At 50.4% G+C, this 19,584-nt stretch overlaps 8 protein-coding genes across 8 annotated transcripts; 3 read left to right on the top strand and 5 right to left on the bottom strand.

Moving 5' to 3' along the window:
- Positions 1–31: 31 nt before the first annotated feature.
- UREG_00302 (uncharacterized protein) lies at positions 32–1,466 on the top strand (the record flags this gene model as incomplete). Its single annotated transcript, XM_002540743.1, has 2 exons — positions 32–79; positions 252–1,466. 2 exons carry the CDS (start codon positions 32–34, stop codon positions 1,464–1,466), a joined length of 1,263 nt encoding a protein of 420 aa, XP_002540789.1.
- Positions 1,467–2,120: 654 nt separating this feature from the next.
- UREG_00301 (uncharacterized protein) lies at positions 2,121–3,271 on the top strand (the record flags this gene model as incomplete). The annotated part of the gene is made up of 2 exons (XM_002540742.1): positions 2,121–2,197; positions 2,254–3,271. The coding sequence occupies 2 exons, from the start codon at positions 2,121–2,123 to the stop codon at positions 3,269–3,271; spliced, it is 1,095 nt and encodes a 364-aa protein (XP_002540788.1).
- A 1,592-nt stretch (positions 3,272–4,863) lies between these two features.
- Positions 4,864–6,749, bottom strand: UREG_00300 (uncharacterized protein; the record flags this gene model as incomplete). Its single annotated transcript, XM_002540741.1, has 2 exons — positions 4,864–6,469; positions 6,568–6,749. The coding sequence occupies 2 exons, from the start codon at positions 6,747–6,749 to the stop codon at positions 4,864–4,866; spliced, it is 1,788 nt and encodes a 595-aa protein (XP_002540787.1).
- Positions 6,750–8,241: 1,492 nt separating this feature from the next.
- UREG_00299 (uncharacterized protein) lies at positions 8,242–9,186 on the bottom strand (the record flags this gene model as incomplete). The annotated part of the gene is made up of 1 exon (XM_002540740.1): positions 8,242–9,186. One exon carries the CDS (start codon positions 9,184–9,186, stop codon positions 8,242–8,244), a length of 945 nt encoding a protein of 314 aa, XP_002540786.1.
- Positions 9,187–9,896: 710 nt separating this feature from the next.
- On the bottom strand, positions 9,897–10,409 carry UREG_00298 (uncharacterized protein; the record flags this gene model as incomplete). Its single annotated transcript, XM_002540739.1, has 2 exons — positions 9,897–9,973; positions 10,208–10,409. The coding sequence occupies 2 exons, from the start codon at positions 10,407–10,409 to the stop codon at positions 9,897–9,899; spliced, it is 279 nt and encodes a 92-aa protein (XP_002540785.1).
- A 1,189-nt stretch (positions 10,410–11,598) lies between these two features.
- On the bottom strand, positions 11,599–13,074 carry UREG_00297 (S-(hydroxymethyl)glutathione dehydrogenase/class III alcohol dehydrogenase; the record flags this gene model as incomplete). The annotated part of the gene is made up of 5 exons (XM_002540738.1): positions 11,599–11,816; positions 11,870–12,507; positions 12,558–12,693; positions 12,751–12,865; positions 13,054–13,074. The coding sequence occupies 5 exons, from the start codon at positions 13,072–13,074 to the stop codon at positions 11,599–11,601; spliced, it is 1,128 nt and encodes a 375-aa protein (XP_002540784.1).
- A 1,107-nt stretch (positions 13,075–14,181) lies between these two features.
- On the bottom strand, positions 14,182–14,620 carry UREG_00296 (mitochondrial import inner membrane translocase subunit TIM9; the record flags this gene model as incomplete). The annotated part of the gene is made up of 2 exons (XM_002540737.1): positions 14,182–14,275; positions 14,334–14,620. 2 exons carry the CDS (start codon positions 14,618–14,620, stop codon positions 14,182–14,184), a joined length of 381 nt encoding a protein of 126 aa, XP_002540783.1.
- A 711-nt stretch (positions 14,621–15,331) lies between these two features.
- Positions 15,332–18,397, top strand: UREG_00295 (uncharacterized protein; the record flags this gene model as incomplete). The annotated part of the gene is made up of 4 exons (XM_002540736.1): positions 15,332–15,491; positions 15,628–15,783; positions 15,846–17,165; positions 17,382–18,397. The coding sequence occupies 4 exons, from the start codon at positions 15,332–15,334 to the stop codon at positions 18,395–18,397; spliced, it is 2,652 nt and encodes an 883-aa protein (XP_002540782.1).
- Positions 18,398–19,584: the final 1,187 nt, after the last annotated feature.

Below are 19,584 nucleotides of genomic sequence, written 5' to 3'. Positions count from 1 at the left end.
CCCATCGGAGGGCCAGCACACTGAAACTATCATGCGCAAACTCTTTGGGCCGCAAACGAAAGACCGACTCCGGTTCGAAGTGCGCCCCCGGATGAAAAGGGTCACGCGACGACCCCTTCCCCAGGGCTCAATTGGCCTTCGAAGCTCGAATAGCCCCTTTTCTCGGGTTTCTGGCGTTGCGCCAGCGTTCTATCAAGTCAACCTCATCGCATGGACGTCCTTCCCCTTTAACTAGCCCTAGTGAACCTCAGTTTGCCGCTCTCCCAACTCCGCCCCCTACGGATTTGGATGTACCGGAAGAAGACGTACAGTTCAAATCACAGCGCAGACGTCCTCGTCGAAGAGCAACACTTCCAAGCCTTGTGTTATCAACCGAAGAGGGGCGAGAGTTAGCGTCCAGGATCGCGCAAGAAGGCTCGAGGGACGGAGATGTCTCATCGTCGTTGATGGACAGAAAAAGCATAGTAGAGCGTCCTTTGCAGACCACTACAGCCCAGCTCAAACGCCGCTCACGGAGTGCGTATGCTCTTAGGGAATCGGCTAGGGCACATCGCATGTCACCGATCCAGTGGCGCCGGCGGAGCGATGAGATGAAGCTTTGGAGAGCTAGTTTTGGCAAAAAGGTTGAGCCTGACCCCGTTCTGGATAGACCTGAATCTCCAATCACGACTGCAGAGGAAGAAAATGATCCTACGGAAATTCGAGTTGAGAGCCTCGCGCCGAACGGTGAGCTGGGCCAGTTTGATTTTGGGAATTTAATGTCGAATATGCAAGAGGACAACGATGTCAACCTCACACAACGCGTGTCCACCCTCGAAGTGAAATTGATGGATTTGGAATTCGCGATTGCAAAAATGCAAGGATCCAATATATCTCCTATTACGCCATCCCCGATACCACCACCAAAACCAATGAATAGTGCACAGAATGCCGATTCAGAACACCTTACTCCTCAGTTACCACATCCCCTGCGCTCGTCACCTTACCAAGACACCGCACCCCCGCGAACATCCCCCACAACCACAGACAGGCCTATCAGCACGGCGACTCTACGTCCACATACAGCCGCAGCCCATTCGTCCCCGCCAATCAGTCCATACCCATTCACCTCACCGGGGATTTCTGTTGAGCAATACAGCGCTCTCACAACCCTAGTCCGCAGAGAGCAAAGCGCCCGAAAACACCTTGAAAAGCAAGTTCTCCAACTCCAGCAAGAAGTGCAACAACTACGGGCCAGCTCTAGGTCTGGACAGGATAGTTTCTTGCGGGCATCAAGTCCGGATTCTCGATCTACTGCATCGTCTCAGCGCGGCAAACATGATCGTATGGATTCGGGGATGTGGAGACAGACCAGTGAGAGCAGCTACGGCCGAAGTAGCAATGCATCACCGGAGAGCTATGCCATGAAGTCGGAAAGTTCGTCTCACCGCATGAATCCGTTTGATAAAATAATGGGGAGAGGCTAGGCTGTCCCCGTCTGATGCCAGCAATCTTTCCTTACTCTTTTTCCCCTTTTTGCCGGTGCATTTGACGGTGGTAAATTTTGGCGATTCTCGATACATTACCCATTTTGCGGTTATTCATATTATTGGCTTCTTTTTTTTTAATTTATATGCTTTCTGTCATGATACCCTTGCCATGTCCACTGGTGTGATGTAGATGATTCTCTTCGCTCCTTTTAACTTCTTCCCACACCACTTCAGACCTGTTCAATTTTGGATGAATATACCAGTTCAAATAATCATTGCATTGTACAGTTACATGGAAATCAATATTTTTGCTAGGACTGTGTTCTGTCCTAGTCCACCTAGCGACCACCCTTCGCCATTCCGCTCTCTCTTTTACTTCTACGAGGCTCCGGGAACTCCCATTTTGAACCTCCCTTGGTCCATATGCAAACATGCGTTGGCGCATCTGCATTGGATAGGACTCCCTACTCTCAGCAAGGCTTCATGCCCCCTTGATCTCATTGGTGGCTCGGGCTTTGGACCTTCGATAGCGGTGGTTTACCCCTCCTTTCATACCGACTGCTACAAGAAGGCTATGAGACGCATCTGCCCATCTCACATTCTCCGATTCTTTTGCAACATTAGTCAATAATTCCATTCTAATACTGAGCAATGGCCCCAAAGAAAAAAGCCAAAAAGTCAAAACTGGTTGAAGCTGCGAAACCCAGGCAAGAGCAGCCAACTGAATCGTATGCTTATCTACCTCTTCTCTCTGGATGGACACTGACATTGCCGGGTTTTGCAGGCCCTATCTCACGCCACCTGTTACTCTCGTAATTGGGGAAAGCAGACAGAAGTACACAATTCAAGAATACTTTATTCGAGGCACCACCATAGGGGGGACATGGAATAATTTTGGAGCTAAAATATTGATCGATGTCTCTGATGTGCACGAGGACGTGGGCCATACTTTGGCCCATTATCTATGCACCGGCGATTACCAGACGATTAGAAATTTGGCTGGCTGGGACGGGGAGCAAGAATATAGACGGAGCGTTCTTGCTTACTCTGCTGCGACTACATACGGTCTCGAAGGTCTAGAGGAACATGCGAGGAGAATGATGCTGAGGCTAGACTACTCGATACCAATTCTTACGATCTTGAACCTCGCGCGGTCTATCTATTCGAAACTGCCAGAAAAAAATACGTGGTTCAAGGAGTATATCAAAGATAAGATGACGGCTGCGTTCTGTGCCGACGAGGGCGTGTTTCGTGAGGATGAATTCCTAGGTATCGTAGGCACTGATCCCGGATTCGATAAATTTCTGATGCGAAGTGTCGGGGAGATATACGCTCACAAGATTATGACACTTCGCGACGAGAACGAACACCTCGAGAGTCTTCTCACCCCTATGGATGTTCCCGTTGAATATCCGAGCCAAGAGAACCTGGCGTTGGAAGCCCCTGTGGAGGAAGTCGCTGTCAAACAGATCGAAGAGCTACCCGCAGAGCCGGAGGAAGAGATGCTCCATCTAGAAGCGCCAGATCAAGTTGTTTTTGAAGAGGGACCGGTGGTTCAAAAATCTTGCCCGTCTGAGGAACGGCCAGGTTCTGATCCCGAGGACGCTTGGGCGACACCATCTACAAAAAAGCGCGGGAAAGCGGCAAAGGCTATAGTGATGCAGCATTATGAGCCAGAGCCGGAGCCCCCAGGGTCACCTGTCGAGGTAGATAATTGGAATAACTGGGGATATGCACGGACGAAGATTAAGAGTGACGGTATGCACCAAGCAGACGCCGGGTATATTGGCGTCGAGTCTTGATGCCGAGTGAAGCAGCTTTCCGTATCAGTTTTGATTTTTAGGTAATGATTAATTTGATAATACTGGGAAATGACACGTGAAGGATTGACAATTGTCCGCATTATTTCTAGTAGAGGATTGGAAAAATACAACATCTCTATTTGTCGCGGCGTGTCTAAAATGGTGCCTTCATGCCAACCACTCGTCACTCACAGCTCATGGTTTCCTTTGCTTTGGCTTGTGCTTCGAACTTTGCTGTGGCATCTGCTGATTTCCAACAAGATCCTGCTCTGCTTCAGCGGGACTTCCTGCAGCTTCAATTTGCTTCAGGGCCTTTTCTTCATTGGACGACTCTCCTTCATCTTCGTCCTCTGCAGTGAATTGTATTCGCTTTCCATACAATAAGGGGGTCCTTCCCACGAGTGAGCCAAATGCGTAACCTAAATATGCACCTGTGACTATCGTGATAGGATACGCTTGCCATGGCCGATCCCTAATTCACGTTAGATTCAGTTTTTATCACTGACATCTACCTTCACCATAGAACCGCCGCGGAATACTCACCAGTCTAAAGGAATCGGTACCGCGCCCAGCCATGCGCCAAGAGCCGTTCCTACGGCTGCTCCCCAGACGCTATCTACCGGCCTGGAAGCGCCCCAGATTTCCCGCCATGCTAAGCTGTCAGTGCCGTGGACGTAAACGAGGCTGGTCCCGGCCAGGACGGACATGTGTGCGGCGCATAGGAGGGTCTGGGTGATATGCGTAGTGATCGGAGCGCCGAAAAGAATGAGGAGGATCGTAAGGAAGGGTGTGCCTAGGAGGAGAGGGAGAAGGAGGGAGAGGATTGCTGGCTGTATACCTCGTCAGTGCCCATTTTCTTGTTGTCAGGAATAGCAAATGATAGAGACATACCACTATCCTTGCGCCCAGCGCGCCGTCACTGTCTCCGCCGGCGACTCCGAGTTTCCGCTTATGTCCTGTTTTCCCTCTATCTTTGCTCGCGGCGTCCTTCTTCGCGGCCGGCAAGCAAACGATCACGTAAGCGGCTTGAACCACACAGAGGGCTGGCAAGAGCTCGGCAAGCGTGTGAACGGGATTAGCTACTAATGCTCGAAATCGAATGGCGTATCCGGAGAGGATCAACGAGGGGTGGAGGTGTGAGAATGTGTGGGCGGCGGGCGAGGAGAGGATGGAGATAGGGGACGACGAGGCAAAGGAAGCGGGTGTTTTGCGGCGGGACGAGGTCGCCGACAATGGAGAAGCTGCCGCATCCATGGTGAGTGAGTCTGGCGGCTTGCACGTCCCAGTTATCGAGACATTGGCCTGAGAATCCGCTGTGTTGGTGCGACTATGATGATTTTGACGTGCTTGACGTGCTGTAACTATTGAGCTGGTTAGCGTCTTGGCCCTATTGCTCCGATGTACTCCGCACTCCTGAGTTACTCTGAATCAATATCAAAAATCATAACATTCTATTAAAGAAGCAAAAACTTATTCTTCAATTTAGCTACAGTCAAGCCTAGTCCTGGCTGTTCCCCATGCGGCCTCGCATCTCCAGACCCAAAAAAGGGAAAAAACAGAAAAAAGAAAATGCCGTGGGTTGGGAACGGTTTTCAGGGCAAATGCGTTGTGTTGAATAGACGATTTCCCGTGTCGTTGGCTCCCTTGCCGGTGAATTTGGTGTCAGAAATGCGAAGCGTAACCAGGCCGACGTTTGTATAGGAATTGAGCGCCCTAGTCAGGTCACTGCCTTTGGATAAAGACTGCGACTGGGCGACGCCGGCAACCACCATGATACGAATAGACCCATGGAGTCTGCGAACATGGTGTAGGAATTCTATGACTGTCTTGCCGCTGTTCACCACTGAGTCTACCAGCAGTACGGTGAGCCGTCCCTGAAGATGCTCCTGCTTAATGTCATCGGGGCTGCGGGCGTGGAGGAACATAGCAAGCGGGAAGGCGTCGTTGACCCCGAAAGCCATGGGTTCGCCTCCGCGCATCAACGCGACAATTAGTGTCTGTGACTCATTCAAGAGACGATAGCCACTTGTAGGGCGGCCTAGAACGTGCTGGATGGGACACTCCTCGACACCGAGAATGTCAGCCAGGGTTTCTGTCGCTAAATACCATCCGGCGCGACGATGTGCTTCTCTCAAATCTGGGCCGGCCACCTTTGCATCACGCATCTGAGTGGCAAGTAGTTTGGCTGCATTTCTGTCTGTTCCATGCCAGATCCGAGGGCCAGGGAAAGACTTCCGACGCCGAATGATAGATTCCATAAACTCACGTCCCGTGAGTTGGACAATGGGGAGCTTGCTTGCGTCTAATCTGGGGGATGTATTGTTACCCAGCACAGCCTGACTAGCTTGAAGGCCCTTGTTGTCGATCGAATCTATCAGAGCTTCGTCCATGATTTTGCTTCTGCCCTGCTTGTCGCCAACCACAACGACAGCCTGGTTGGCCTTGTGCAGCATATCCAAATCCCCGGGACTATCTCCAAATGCCCAGACATACATTTGGTGATGATTCCGTAATTTAGCTACCAGCGCACCTTTGACCGAAGGTGTAACAACGAAGCCGTCCGCGATGCGGCCTCCGCCAATGACCATCACTTTCTCAGACAGGCCTTCTCTCTCTAATACCTTCTCCCAAACGCGACGTAACCCACATGTCACGACCACAGCGCCGACATGACTTTCTCTCTCGACTTGGCGGAGCAGGGCTACAATTTCGGGGTATAGAACCACCGCCGAGGCCACTTTGTCACAGACGGCATTGAATTCTTCGTCATCGGCAGCCTCTTCATACAATAAAGTAGCCTGGCGAAAAGCGGCATATGAGTAGGCCAGTGGACTGTCGAATAGCGCTTTCAGTGGGTCATTGTTCTTAAATCGCCGGGAAGCAGATAATTCCTCCCAGAATAAAACACCGGTGTCTTCTGGAGACAATGTTCTGTCGGCATCCATGACTAGCATTGTCTCTAGCCTGCCATTCCCGGAATCAACGGCTGCATCAAGAGTGCTCTCAGCACAAACAAGGTTATACTTCTCGGTATGGCCTCGGAAATCACGCAAGAATGCCGAAACTTTGTCCGCAGATATCAAATGTGCTGGTAGAAGGGAAAACAGGATCCCATTTTCACGGCAGAGATACCGCAACTGGCTCTCCTCAGCCTTTTGCCACTTGCATATATGAGTGACTGATATACTCGGGCGGTTTCTTTTAATGTCGTTAGAACGACGCTGAGCAATAACTCTCGCCGGCACATTCAAATATAGGATGTGCGTGTAAGCGTCGAGATCATTTTGAGTATAAACGGATTCCCGGTTTCTTCTTCGCTGGGCCAAAACATAAAATGCCCTGCAACAACGGCGGTTCGTCCGCTTTCGGAGCAATGTTTCCGGATAGTATCGATGGCTCGCTGCCGCCAGATGATTTTTCCTTGCTCGTCCAACTTCTGAAATGCTTCGAGCCCGCCAGGAACAAGGCTAGCAATCATTTCTGAACCGTCTTAAAATTCAAAATGTTCCCTGTCAAGTTTCACCTTAGCTGGTTTAGCAAAAAGGTCTTGCCAGAGCCGGAAACACCATATAGTCCGACAATCACTGGTTTATCACGAGGCTCGAACCGAGTCTCAGAGGCGATGGATTCGTTCATTGAAGGGCACATTTCTCGCTTGATAATTCGGGGTAGGCGGTTTGAAATCGAAAAAAATAACGTTGAGAATCTTTTGAAACAAGTCGAAGCCGTGTAGGGATTTGAAATGATGGCTAAATGGAGAATACTGGATAAAAACTAGGCCAAGAAGCGGCCTTTTATAGACAGCCACTAGGTTGCAATCAAGTGGTATCAGGATCTTCCAAGACATAGAAATTGGCTAGGATGGTGCACTATCCGAAGTTGCAAATGCCAAAACCACCCAAAACCGCGTCCAAGTTAACTACGGGGTGGACAAAACAATAAACATCAGGTTAGCAAACATCCCCGGGCCGATCCATTATTTGCCCTCATGCTATTCATAGCATCAGTGGGACATCGCATAATCGCCATCACAATGGTGATGCCCTAGTAAAGCAAACCCTAACAGCACGCCCCAATGCTTGGTATAGAGCTAGTGGTCGGTAAACCGCAGAATCACAGCAGAAAATACGGAGTAAAAGTTGCACAAACCACATGGACTTGCAGGGTTCATCGATTGGCCCCTTCGGCAAATTCCCTAAGGGTTGCCTTAGGCTAGTCTGATTTGGCAATGACCAGCACGGATTTCCACAAATAATGGGGATGTCACCTCTTGGGATCCTGAAGAATCAATCTGCATCAGCAAGCGGCTGCTTAATACATCAAGCTTCTAAGAAGGGAGATTGCAGAAAGTAATGACGACAAGGGGTGCGTTCTTGCAAGTGCGGAAACGCATGCGGAGACCGTACTAAGAATGGAACGGCGAGCCATTTTTCGGCCGGAAAGTCCATCATTTTGACCCTAAGGAGTAAATGCCCCAAGGTTCCACGGAGCGTCTGCTAGGGTGTATATGCAAGTGGACATTTTCTGCAGCTCCTTGGGAAGATTGACGCCATGCCAGAGCCTCAAAAGGACCCTGGTTCTGTTAAATTCATCCTCGTTTGCCGGCAAATGGCTGATTGCTACTGTCGGAGGAGGGCAGAAAGGTGTCTAGACACGTTTGAGGTTTGTTGAGGGATTTGCCGGTCCAAATGGATTGCTGCATTGGAGGCTGTATCAACTGGCGAGAGATGAAGTTGAATTCGCGCGTGTTTTTGCCGTTGAAGGCGGTGCCGGGTGAAGAATCTTCCGGTCGGCTGCGGAGGAAGGTTATTCCGCTAGTTAGTTCGTCAACGTTGGGTAGCCTTGAGTGAGTATCAATGAAAAAGAAGCTGTATCGATGAGCTGCTGGGATATTTATTGATTCGATTAGGTATCAAACTGCAAGAGGACATTATCAACCTTCCTGCAGCTGGCAGCTGCCATATGCAAAATTACCAATACAGTCGGCCTTTCCTTGCTCTCCCGGCAGCCCTCACCTCCGCAAATGCCAGATGGCCAATTTCTTCATCTGAGCCTTTGACATCTCCTAGCCTCACCACCCAATTCTTCAAAATCCTAGATCTCGCCAATCCATCCAGCCTAGAACCTCCCTGCGGCAGCGGAAAGTACTTGGCATCTCTTGTGAAACTTGACACGTACCCCAACACATCCGGAATTGACGTTCGGTGGGCTAAGATTGCGGACATTACGGCTGCGCCGAACATGACTAGAGAGGAGAAGATGAAAATAGCCACCCATCCGCCGGAAACGGCGTAGGTCTCCGCTGAGTGGTTGGTTACGATGGCAGTCGCCGTCCGTGACAGGGTATTATTCAAGTTCCAGCCCTTTTCGGGTGTGGAGTCTTGTGAGAGGGTAACTGAGAGGTCGTCAACGATGCCTTCTGGGAGGAGGCTGGGAAGAAAGTATGTGTTCAGAACTTGGCTGAGGCGCTGCGAGAAAACTCGTTTGGGCTGGTCATAGAGAGTCATGTGTCTGGCGTCGGCGAGGAGTGGATTCTCAGTATTGTTGAGGTAGCGCTCTGTGACTGTCGCGTATCCCGCATGGCCTTGGCCGGCGGACTGGGCGAGACGCGCAGAGAAACTGACAAACGTTCCCGCGAACAAGAATGGGGTGATATCGGACGGCTGGTGTGGGCGAAGGCTGTCCCGCATGGCAGTTACGGCACACTGGGGTTTGCGGAGGAGTGACGGATCTCCGATGCAGGTAATAGCGGACTCAACATAGATTCGCTTTATGCCACAGTAAGCTACTGTTTTCCCAGAATGTCTCGCCTGGAAGAGAAGCGTTGGCGGTGACGAAGTGACCGTTTCCTGGTTCCCTGTGACCGCTGGAAATTCTGTCTCGTTCTGGGTTGGAAAGCTCCCAATTCTCCACATAATGGCTTATTCCAATGGAGAAGGAAATCTGGCAGTTGGATTCGGAACAGCCTTCGCTACCGTTCGAGCCGATATAGGAGCTGGGGAACCGTGCTACGCGCGGGGGTCCATGTCCTAAATCTTCACCGAAAGTGACGTTCTTCGTTAGTGGCACAATTTCCGACTGCGTCAGATTATGACAATTGAGATCAAAGTACGATGTTTCAATGTTGAAAGTCGTATTCCCTGTGTCCGAAAGTCCCACGACGGGAACGCCGATAAGGGAGGAATACGGTAATCCCCCGTGCTGGTCGAATTGGTACCATCCACTGGCGTTTGCTTTGAAAGCAGAATCCAAATGGGACATCAGTGGAATTTTCACGTTTCCCCACAGGTCAACCGGAGAGCGCTTGGAGTGGTGTGGCCCCATTAAAGCGGTCATGTATAAAGCATTCAATGTTGGCACCATTGACAAGACATCGGCACCGGCTTCGAAAAAGGATAACCTCTCTGTGTTCAGCGCTGTCACGTTGGCAACCGATACCTCTGGCCGAACGACAGTCGAGATGATCCGCAGCGATGATTGACCCCCCAGTGGTGATAATGCCCATAGGAAGAGTAGCCCGACTGTAAGTTTATTGAATGAACCGAGCAGGATCTGCGTTGATAGAGTGCCAAACACGGTGGAACTCCAAAATAACTGCTCTAGCTGCCCAAGCGGAATTCCACGTTCAGCTTGCCATGTCGCAACAACCCGTGTCATGCGGCCTATGACTGCGGCGAAGACAATTGGGAACAAGGTCACAGCCTAGACACCCGCATCGAATTAGCGAGAAAGCAATGGTGATGCTCCAGTTCACCCACTACTGGGTAAACAGGTGGTGGATATATACCAATTTCATTGCCTCTTGCAAGGATTTCCATTCATAATCCCCCACAACCTGACCTCTTTTATGCGCCGCGTATATCCCAAGTAGTAAGAACGGAAACGTCGCGGCAACCGCCAGCACATCACAAACCAGGGCTATAGCATATGTCCTACCACTCTTTTTTAACGGCGCAGCTTCTGTAGGCCATCCCTTGACATCTTCAGGCTTCCTCGCTTCTTCGGTAAACAGAGGATCATAAGAGGTCGAGGAAGTGGACTTCCAGCTCTTGACATTCCATCTGGAGGAAGTGGGAGCAGACTTTAGGGAGCTCGGGGTGGAGAAGTGTTTGCTGAGGTTCTGGAGCTCAGTGAGCATGGTGACTGGTACTCGCGAACTCAGCTGCGACTTTCTGTCAAAAGGGCATAAAATTCTTTAACGAGCGAGCATGCCAGTTAGAATATACAGAATTGATAAGGAAATAATGTTGAATAGCTCGACCATCTAACGCCCTGGTCAGAAAGTGACTGAGTAGTTAACTTGAAACAAACAAAGATTGCGGCAAAGACCAACTTCAGTTTGATTGATTCACTTCGATGGCATCATCAGCAAGAAGCTATGATTGCGCGGTGTAAAAATGAATTAAAAACTCGCCGACGGAACTTCCCGAGTACCGGTTACCTGTCATCTTTGACAGTGCGAGAAGCAGCTTCAGCTCAGGGCTCCACAAGAGACAAAAGCAGACAGCCCATCACTATAAACCCTGCAAATAAGCTGGCTGTGCGACCTGTGAGGGATTTATGTCTAATATACGGCCTGTTGCTGCCAATGTATGCTCGTGCCTTGAGAGCATCGCTCCGGCTCCCTGGGTCGGGATGACATGCATGTCGGTTCTCAGAGGGGAAACAGAGCCGATGAAAGACGGTCGTTGAGTAGGTATAGCTGGGCAGTCATGTTCCTGTTAAATCTCAGAGCCCGCAGTCCCTGCTATGATGGCTGGAGCGCGTCGCCAATTAGAGAATATGTTTTTTGTTGCATCCCCAAGCTCAACCCTCGCCGGGCGGGAACCAACAAGTGGAAACAAGACAGAGCGATATTCCTAAATATAACGAGGAATGCCCAAAGACCCCCGCTCCGCCCCGCCTAGGAAACTAGTTAGATCCTCGGCGAACATAATGATTTTAGATTCTTTTCATCTCAGTACTTTTACTACTTTATATGAGGAATACAGTCACAATGGCGCCCGGAGCTTTGATAGCGTCGATACGACCATAATGCAAACGCCGCTCTAAAGATGTTGACTCATTCCAAGCCATGATCTAAGTGTAGGTGGCCACTATGTAGCTTTAGCCGAAATTGATTGATATGGAGATTGTTTAGAATCTATTTACACCAATAACGTTTTCATTGGACCGCGTAGTTTTACATCGTATCTAGTACTGCTTGCCGTTAAAAATGGAGATAGAGCTACATGAACAGGAGATACCTACAAGGTGTGAACTGTGAGATAGGGTTGGATATAAACCCAGGGGTTCGTAAATGTCCAAGAATCAGATCATTTGTTCGTTTATTTTCTTGTATCGACGACACATCGAATGCAATCTCCAGCCTTCATTTGTTCAAAAGCGGCGTTGATGTTGGCTAATGGCTCCCGGTGGGTGATAAATTCATCAACCTTCAAATCGCCATTGAGGTAATCATTGACGAGATCAGGGAGTTGTGAACGGCCTTTGATGCCACCGAATGCGCATCCCTTCCATACACGCCCAGTGACGAGTTGGAATGCTGTAATAGCTGTTAGCGCTGGACCTGCTTTTAGAGAAAAGATGATTCCTTACGTCTGGTGGAGATCTCCTGGCCGGCGGCTGCAACACCAATCACGATGCTTTGACCCCAACCCTTGTGGCAAGCTTCAAGAGCGGCACGCATTACGCCAACGTTGCCAGTGCAGTCGAAAGTGTAATCGCATCCACCATCTGTCATCTCGATTAGGTGTTCCTGAATACTCTTATTGCCCAGCTTGGTAGGGTTCACGAAATCCGTAGCGCCAAATTTGCGGGACCATGACTCCTTGGTGTCGTTGACATCCACCACGATGATCTTGCCGGCCTTGTTTTTCACAGCTCCTTGGATCACAGAGAGGCCTACGCATCCGGCGCCGAAAACAGCAACGGTGGAGCCTTCTTCGACCTTGGCGGTCACAACCGCGGCGCCGTAACCGGTGGTAATGCCACAGCCCAAAAGGCATGTTCTATCCATAGGGGCTTTGTCGGTTACGGCCACGACGGAAATGTCAGCAACGACGGTGTACTGGGAGAATGTCGATGTGCCCATGAAATGTAGCAGGTCTCGTCCCCGGCATTTGAACCGACTAGTGCCGTCTGGCATGACACCTTTCCCCTGAGTGGCTCTGATTTTACCGCAGAGGTTGGTCTTCCCTGACTTGCAGAATTTACATTCTCTGCATTCTGGCGTGCTGTATCATGTTAGCTTTTGATTCCATGGGCAATGGCGGGAAGTGCGTACTAAAGAGCAACGACGTGGTCGCCTGGTTTTACCGAGGTGACACCCTCGCCAACTGATTCCACGATACCAGCACCCTCATGACCGAGCACAATCGGGAAGGCACCTTCGGGATCTTTTCCTGATAGTGTATATGCGTCTGAGAGATCTTAGCGCAACGTTCCTTTATTCCGGCCCATCTCGGACATATCCGTACCTGTATGGCAAACACCGGTGTAATAGATTTGGATTCGAACCTCGTGAGCTTTTGGGGGCGCAACCTCGATATCCTCGATTGTCAATGGCTTCCCAGCCTCCCAAGCTACAGCAGCCTATTCGAATTAGCGATGATGTCCTTCTCGAATTCCCGTGGGAGATCCCCGATGCCGATAAATGTGCTTTGGATGAATAGCAAGTTACTGGGAGGAAGCTTCAGGAGCCTTACTTTGCATGTAATAGTCTATGCACCACGTCAGCTAGCTTGGTTGATGATGGTATATGTAGAAGGACGGTCACTCACCTTTCCAACGGTATCAGCCATGATTAACAACTAAATAATTGCTTAACAGACGAGGTTATGGATAATGAGGAATCGAGTTCAATGGGCCAAGCCAGACAGGAGAGCTTTATACCAGCGGCAGATGAGGAGAAAGTGGGAGCGCAGGATATTTATTCTGTTTCGAGACAGCTGGGGAGGGGCGGCGAAAAGGTGGGGTTGCGTCGGAGCTTCACGGTGAGGGGAACCGGAGGCCGTTAGTTGCTTTGTATCACGATGCGAACAGTGGCTATTTGGAGGCTCCGACTGATATTCAAATCTCGACCGCACTGCGGATGCTTCCCCGCATATTCTTGGACGCTACTTGCAATGGAATTGATAGTTCTACTGGAATACAACGGCAATGGTTCAATGGCGATTGCATACTAAGAACGGTCCACTGGCTCGAAACGTGTTTATTAGTTGCTCTTGAAATTGGAGACATGAACCTAGCTGTGTTATATCATAGTCCACGCAACAGAAAGAGTGCTCGTCTGCGGATCGACATGGTCTACGCTGGAGAATGAGGCCCTCAACGGTTGATCTTCGATCCTGCAGCACGAGCTGAAAAGCACGTCGATTGCTCGTAGAAACGCAAAACATTTGACACAGGCAACACTGGCGAAGAAACGAAGCCAGACTAAAATCTCTAAACCCATTAGAATTCGGTAGTTGATAGTGTACAGTTACAATGCCGTTCCGGATATAGCCTCGTTCTTCCGTTGATACAAAATCCGACCAAACCACAAAAAATCACAGGCCAATCAAAAGACCGGAACAATGCCATGGAAACGAAGAGACGCAGTTCGAAGGGCCAAGTAGAATAAGGAAACGCGAAATCGGAGAATGTCGTAACGTCTTTATTTGCCGGGCATCTGTCCGGTCTGCATCATGGCGTTTCCTTGCTCCTGGAACCGCTGGTTGACTCGCTCGGCGGTCTTCATGAACTTGTCGAAGCACCGGTTGACACAGCCTTGTTCTCGCGAGATGAGGGATTTGGTTGTGAAGTCGGTGATGCAGTCTTCGAAGCAGCGTTGGACAATCATCGAGTATGCCTGTTTGGTTGGGACACGGGCTGTCAGCTTGGTCTCTTGTGATCGCTCAGACATCGGCTCAAAGGGTAGTGGACGGCATTACCCCCATGAACTCTTTGATCTGCTTCTTCTCCATGCGATTCTGGAGCTCCTGCTGCTCAGCGGCTGTGAGTCTGGAGCCATGGTTAGCCGCTGCGATGGGGACTGTAGGGGGAGGCAAGGGGTTTCTACCCGTCCATGGCTGCAATTTGTTCCAATAATCCTTTCCCGGTGAATTTGTGTGTGATTGGGGGTGCGCTGCTTTTGTTCTTCTCTTCTTCCTTCTCTTCTTCTGCTTGCTGCAACAGCTTCCAATTCTCTCTTTTTTGCTTCGGATCAATGATGTTCCGGCTGTAGTTCACGTGATTTACCGCTCTCCAAACGGGCAAGCCGTCCAGCAGAACTGCGGCCGTCGATTGGCCAGGACTCGGCCGCTGGGATTCCTGTTCCTTCGCGCATTCCCTCCAGGTCAACTTCATCTTCAACTTCACTCTCTCCCTCTCTTCTGTTGGTGCATCGGGCTCATCGCTGTGGCGCCATTTCACTCACACGCCTGGCCTCATTCTTTCACCATGCGCCATCTTCGTCGCGCTTAATCTTTGGTGGTCTCGTCTTTGGTTCCTCTTGTTTCATCCCAGTCTCCACCCTTCATTGTGGATTGCCAGACTAATCGCGCCGTTCGTTCTGGAACTCAACCACTTCCGGCATCCAACTCGACCTCGACCTTTCGCTAGTTAATCATAATCTTTTATCACCTGCTGCTTTGCTGCGCGACTCTCCTCTCTCCCACTCTCTTCAAGCACCGCCCGTCCCCCCCGATGCGCGCCCATCATCCGTGCGCTTGGATCTGCGAATACACGTAACGACAAGAGAGACATCAAGTTTCTATCCGCCTGTCTTCTGAGAATCTGAAACAAAATCGGCTTCCATCGTGTCTTCTGCCTCGTGCCACGAACTACAAGGCCACATCCCCACCATTCAAGCCCTGTTTAATCCTGTTGTTCTCTTATTCACATATTTCTCTTGTGTCAAGCTCATACATCTACTTTGCTTCAGCACGGAGGGTCCGGACCTCTCTGATTTCCTGTCACTTTCATCTTAACAATTAGGGTTCGTGAGACGCCGAAACAGCAGCCTGTGCACACGCCCCTCGTTAGGGCTTGGTTTCCATCTAAAAATCACCGTGCACCATGGCGAACTCCCAGCAGAACCCGCAGCCAAAGACTTCACGTCCTGCAGTGACTCCAGCATCACCATCCCTGCCTTCAGAGGCACCTTCTCCTCCGTCGAAAAGAGATTTAGCATCGTGGTGGAAACAATTTAAGCGGAATACAAAGAAAGAAGATTCAGGTACATTCTTGTCACCTTTAGCTTCTACTGTCATCGTCCGGCTGCATGTTGGATGGGCGTTGACTGCAGACCCCCATGGCTCTCCACGTTTAGGGAGAGTCGTCTTTGAATGAGTCTGACTGACCTTGGTTTGCAGTGCCACCACCTTCCGGTATCTTCGGCATCCCTCTGAACGTTAGCATTAAATATGCCAACGTCGCCATCTCCCTAACCGGTGAGGATGGGAAGAGTTTTGTGTATGGCTATGTTCCTATAGTAGTAGCTAAATGTGGAGTATTCTTGAAGGAGAAAGGTGAGTTGAGGACTGACTTTCGATCGGACGGAATATTTCTGATGTCTTTCTCACCGCAATAGCCACCGATGTCGAAGGCATTTTCCGTTTGAGTGGCTCCGCCAAGCGAATTAAGGATCTACAAGAGGTCTTCAATTCGCCAGACCGATACGGGAAGGGTCTTGATTGGAACGGGTACACTGTTCACGACGCAGCTAATGTCCTACGCCGATATCTCAACCAACTACCCGAGCCCATCGTTCCATTAGACTTTTATGACCGATTTCGTGACCCGTTGCGACATGGACGGCCTTATAGTCAACCGACCGGGGAGGGTGCCGAGCCGAACAACACAGGGATTCTCAGTCGTGATGAGGCCGTAGCGGCATATCAGCAACTGATTAAAGAGCTGCCTCCGTTAAATCGCCAACTGCTGCTCTATATACTGGACTTGCTGACGGTCTTCGCATCCAAATCCGATCTCAATAGGATGACCGCAACAAATCTAGCCGCGATATTCCAACCAGGCTTGCTTTCTCACCCTAACCATGACATGTCGCCACAGGAATACAGACTGAGTCAAGATGTACTCGTCTTTCTTATCGAAAACCAAGACAACTTCCTCTTCGGAATGACCGGCACTGCAGCAGATGAGCAAACCGTCAAAGAAATGCAAGAGCGTGTACATCCAAAGACTGGCGTACGTCGTTCAGCATCCAACGCCAGTGGAGGTGCAGATAGCCTTCGCAAGTATGAAGCATTGCGAAGAAACGTATCTGTGTCTTCGAGAAATTCTAAAAATTCTGGTGGAAACGTCGGGAGCCCAACCACTCCAAAATCCATCAATAGCTTTGGAGTTCATCGAAGTAATACTGTTCCTTCAAAACGACCTCCAGGACTTTCCCCGAATGCATTCAATCGGTCACCTCAACCATCGAACCCTCCGACTGGCGGATTATCACCGTCTCCCTCCCCGCATCCAACCTCCCGCTCCAACAGCCGTGTGCCATCAATAGAAGTCATGAAAGATACCAAAGACACGAAACCAGACATGCGTATTGATATTAACCCTCCCATAACCGCTCCCGAGTCCGCCACACAACCCAGTCAGAACGTTGCCGATACCAATACCCCGAAATCGGCTGGGACCCCAAATCGAGAACGCAAGTTAACCTCGCTTTTCGCCTGGCCAGGTCCTCCTGAGGATGGTCGACAGCCTAACAGACTAAAGAAAAAGCGTCGGATACCCGGTAGCGCTAGCGAGAGTGCCCAGAGTTCCACACAGTCACTAAGTTATCACACGGACGATATTGGCTCACCACCTCCCCCATCGTTGCGTGGACAGCCCGACACTGATGTGGATCAGTCACATGTTTCTACGCCGAGAGCACATGTTAATAGCGGTATGACAATGACGATGACCACACCGGCGACCCAGACCAGTACTGAGGAGAAATCAGTTCATTCAACGGCGACAGAAAATATATTGAAATCAACTTTATCGCGAACACCTTCGCCGTCTTTGAACTATGTCACCGATCAGTCGGATTTGGAACATGTGAAGAGCATACGATAGATGAGGAAAGCGAGCTGGAGGTTTCATCGATCGTCTAGACGAGCTGGTGATCCGGTTTCACTAAGTATCTCGCCGCCAGCGCCAATCGGGGCTCACACCGGCGCCAGTTTCAGCAACTCGTCCCTCGCAAGTTCAGTTTTACAAAATCAAATCACATCACCCGATATCGTGCAGGTCAACAAGGGTAGCTCGACATCTACCCTACCATCCCAATCATCTGATGTGGGCGGTAGCCAGATCGTTAGTCCACCTGCCTCCAAGGACAACGGTGAAGAAGAACGCAAAGGCTTTTTCAGCAAGTTCAAGGCCAAAGTCGGTATCAAAGAAAAAGAGCATGACCACGGACGAGCCCAAAGTCCTCCTATTTCTGATAATGATAGAACGCCCGCGCGGACCAGCTTGTCATTTTTTGCTAGGGATGGCGGGAAAAGCAACCAAACTCAACCGCTCGACACTACAAAAGACCAACATCACATTGGAACTCAAGATAAGCTTGCGACTGTCGCACCTGCTTCTCCGCCATCATCCTTACTTTCAGGATCCCAAGATTCAAACCCCCCACCGCCGGCTATTCATGAAGTAACAGCCACTACGGATGTTGTTACCGTACTACCAAAGGTCGAAGAGGAGCCATCGTTACCAGAGTCAGGTAACGATGACCCAGTAGGAGTAACGGAACCAGAACCGGACAAAGAACGACCTCAACCGTTGAACCAAGGGTTAGTCCAGGAGGTTACTGAAGCAGCACCTGTTGAAGCCCCTGTTGAAGCGCCTGTTGAAGCGCCTGTCGAAGCATCTCTTGTTCCTGTTCCATCTGAAGTTGTTCCCGAACTCCCAGCCGAAAAGCCCTCAGAATCATCACAGGCAGCTATTGATATGTCTGTGGAGACTGTTCCTGAAAAGCTGGCGGACCCAATCAAAGCGCCAAGTGAACCGCCAGTCGAGATAAATATTAATAAACCAGAGCCGGAAGTCTCAGCGGACCAAGCCACTCAAGCTCCAGCAGCATTGACGAATGCACAGGAGGAGTCTAAATCCGACATCCAATCATCAACATAACCCCACGTTGTCATGCTGACCATATACGGAGCATCGCTTGGCAACCGTTGGACGAGCAAGTCGTAGCTTGCATTTCTCACTTTTTTATTCACCAGCGGGGGAGCATTGGGATGGTTTGAGAAAAGGTTCTCTTGCAAGGTGCTGGATATAGGGAATTTTTTCATCCGATATGCACTACATCTCCACAAGGGTACGTTTCTGCTTCAAATTTGCTGGATTCTGCTTTGTCTCCTCGCTTGTGCTTGTATTCTAAAGTTGATTCCCCCAAGTAATTGTTGGAGTATATTTGGTATACGTAGCTTGGAAGATGGCGTGTTTTGTTCTATTCTCTGTGATTATTGTATTTTGTGTTTAAAGATAATATTATCTGATAGGCGAATACCACAATCGCACAAGTATTTCTCAAAAAATGACTATTAAAGAGCAAGTGGGATTACAACATCATACTCCACGCAACAGCCAGACTGGCCAGGATTGCCGTTTGCAATGCGACAGACAGACCGTTTCTCGGCGCGGCGCTGTCAAACTCGATAGGAGGCGAACCAGGCGGTGGGATCGAAGTTGGAGACGAACCCGGAGGCGTTGTTGGCTCAGGAACCCCCGATGGGCAATGCCAGTGGTCCCCATGGGGCTCACACTCGCCAGCAGGTGGTGCATCTGGCGATGATGGTGACCCCGGAGGAGTGGTTGGCTCGGGTACTCCCGGCGGGCAGTGCCAGTGATCTCCATGTGGTGTGCAATCACCCGCTGGAGAACCAGGGGCTGGATCAGATGCAGGCGGAGGCGTGGTTGGTTCTGGAACTCCTGATGGGCAGTGCCAGTGATCTCCGTGTGGTGTGCATTCGCCTGCTGGAGAACCAGGAGTGGGGGGTGACGAAGGTGGAGTGGTTGGTTCCGGGACACCAGGAGGGCAGTGCCAATGGTCACCGTGAGGCTCACATTCACCAACTGGCGGCGCTCCTGTCGGTGATGGTGACTCTGGAGGAGGTGTTGTGGGTTCAGGAACGCCTGGTGGACAGTGCCAGTGGTCACCATGTGGTGTGCATTCACCTGCTGGCGGATTGTTTGTTGGATGTGATTGAGATGGAGGGGTTGTGGGCTCCGGTACACCAGGGGGACAGTGCCAATGATCACCATGAGGCTCACACTCGTCAAGTGGGAGGTTTGGTTTTTGGCGGTTGTCCTCC

Source organism: Uncinocarpus reesii, genomic scaffold (assembly GCF_000003515.1).
Source record: "Uncinocarpus reesii 1704 scaffold_1 genomic scaffold, whole genome shotgun sequence".
In the NCBI taxonomy this organism is placed as follows: domain Eukaryota; kingdom Fungi; phylum Ascomycota; class Eurotiomycetes; order Onygenales; family Onygenaceae; genus Uncinocarpus; species Uncinocarpus reesii.
Note: the sequence above shows the minus strand (reverse complement) of the source record. Positions and strands in the feature narration are given on the sequence as shown.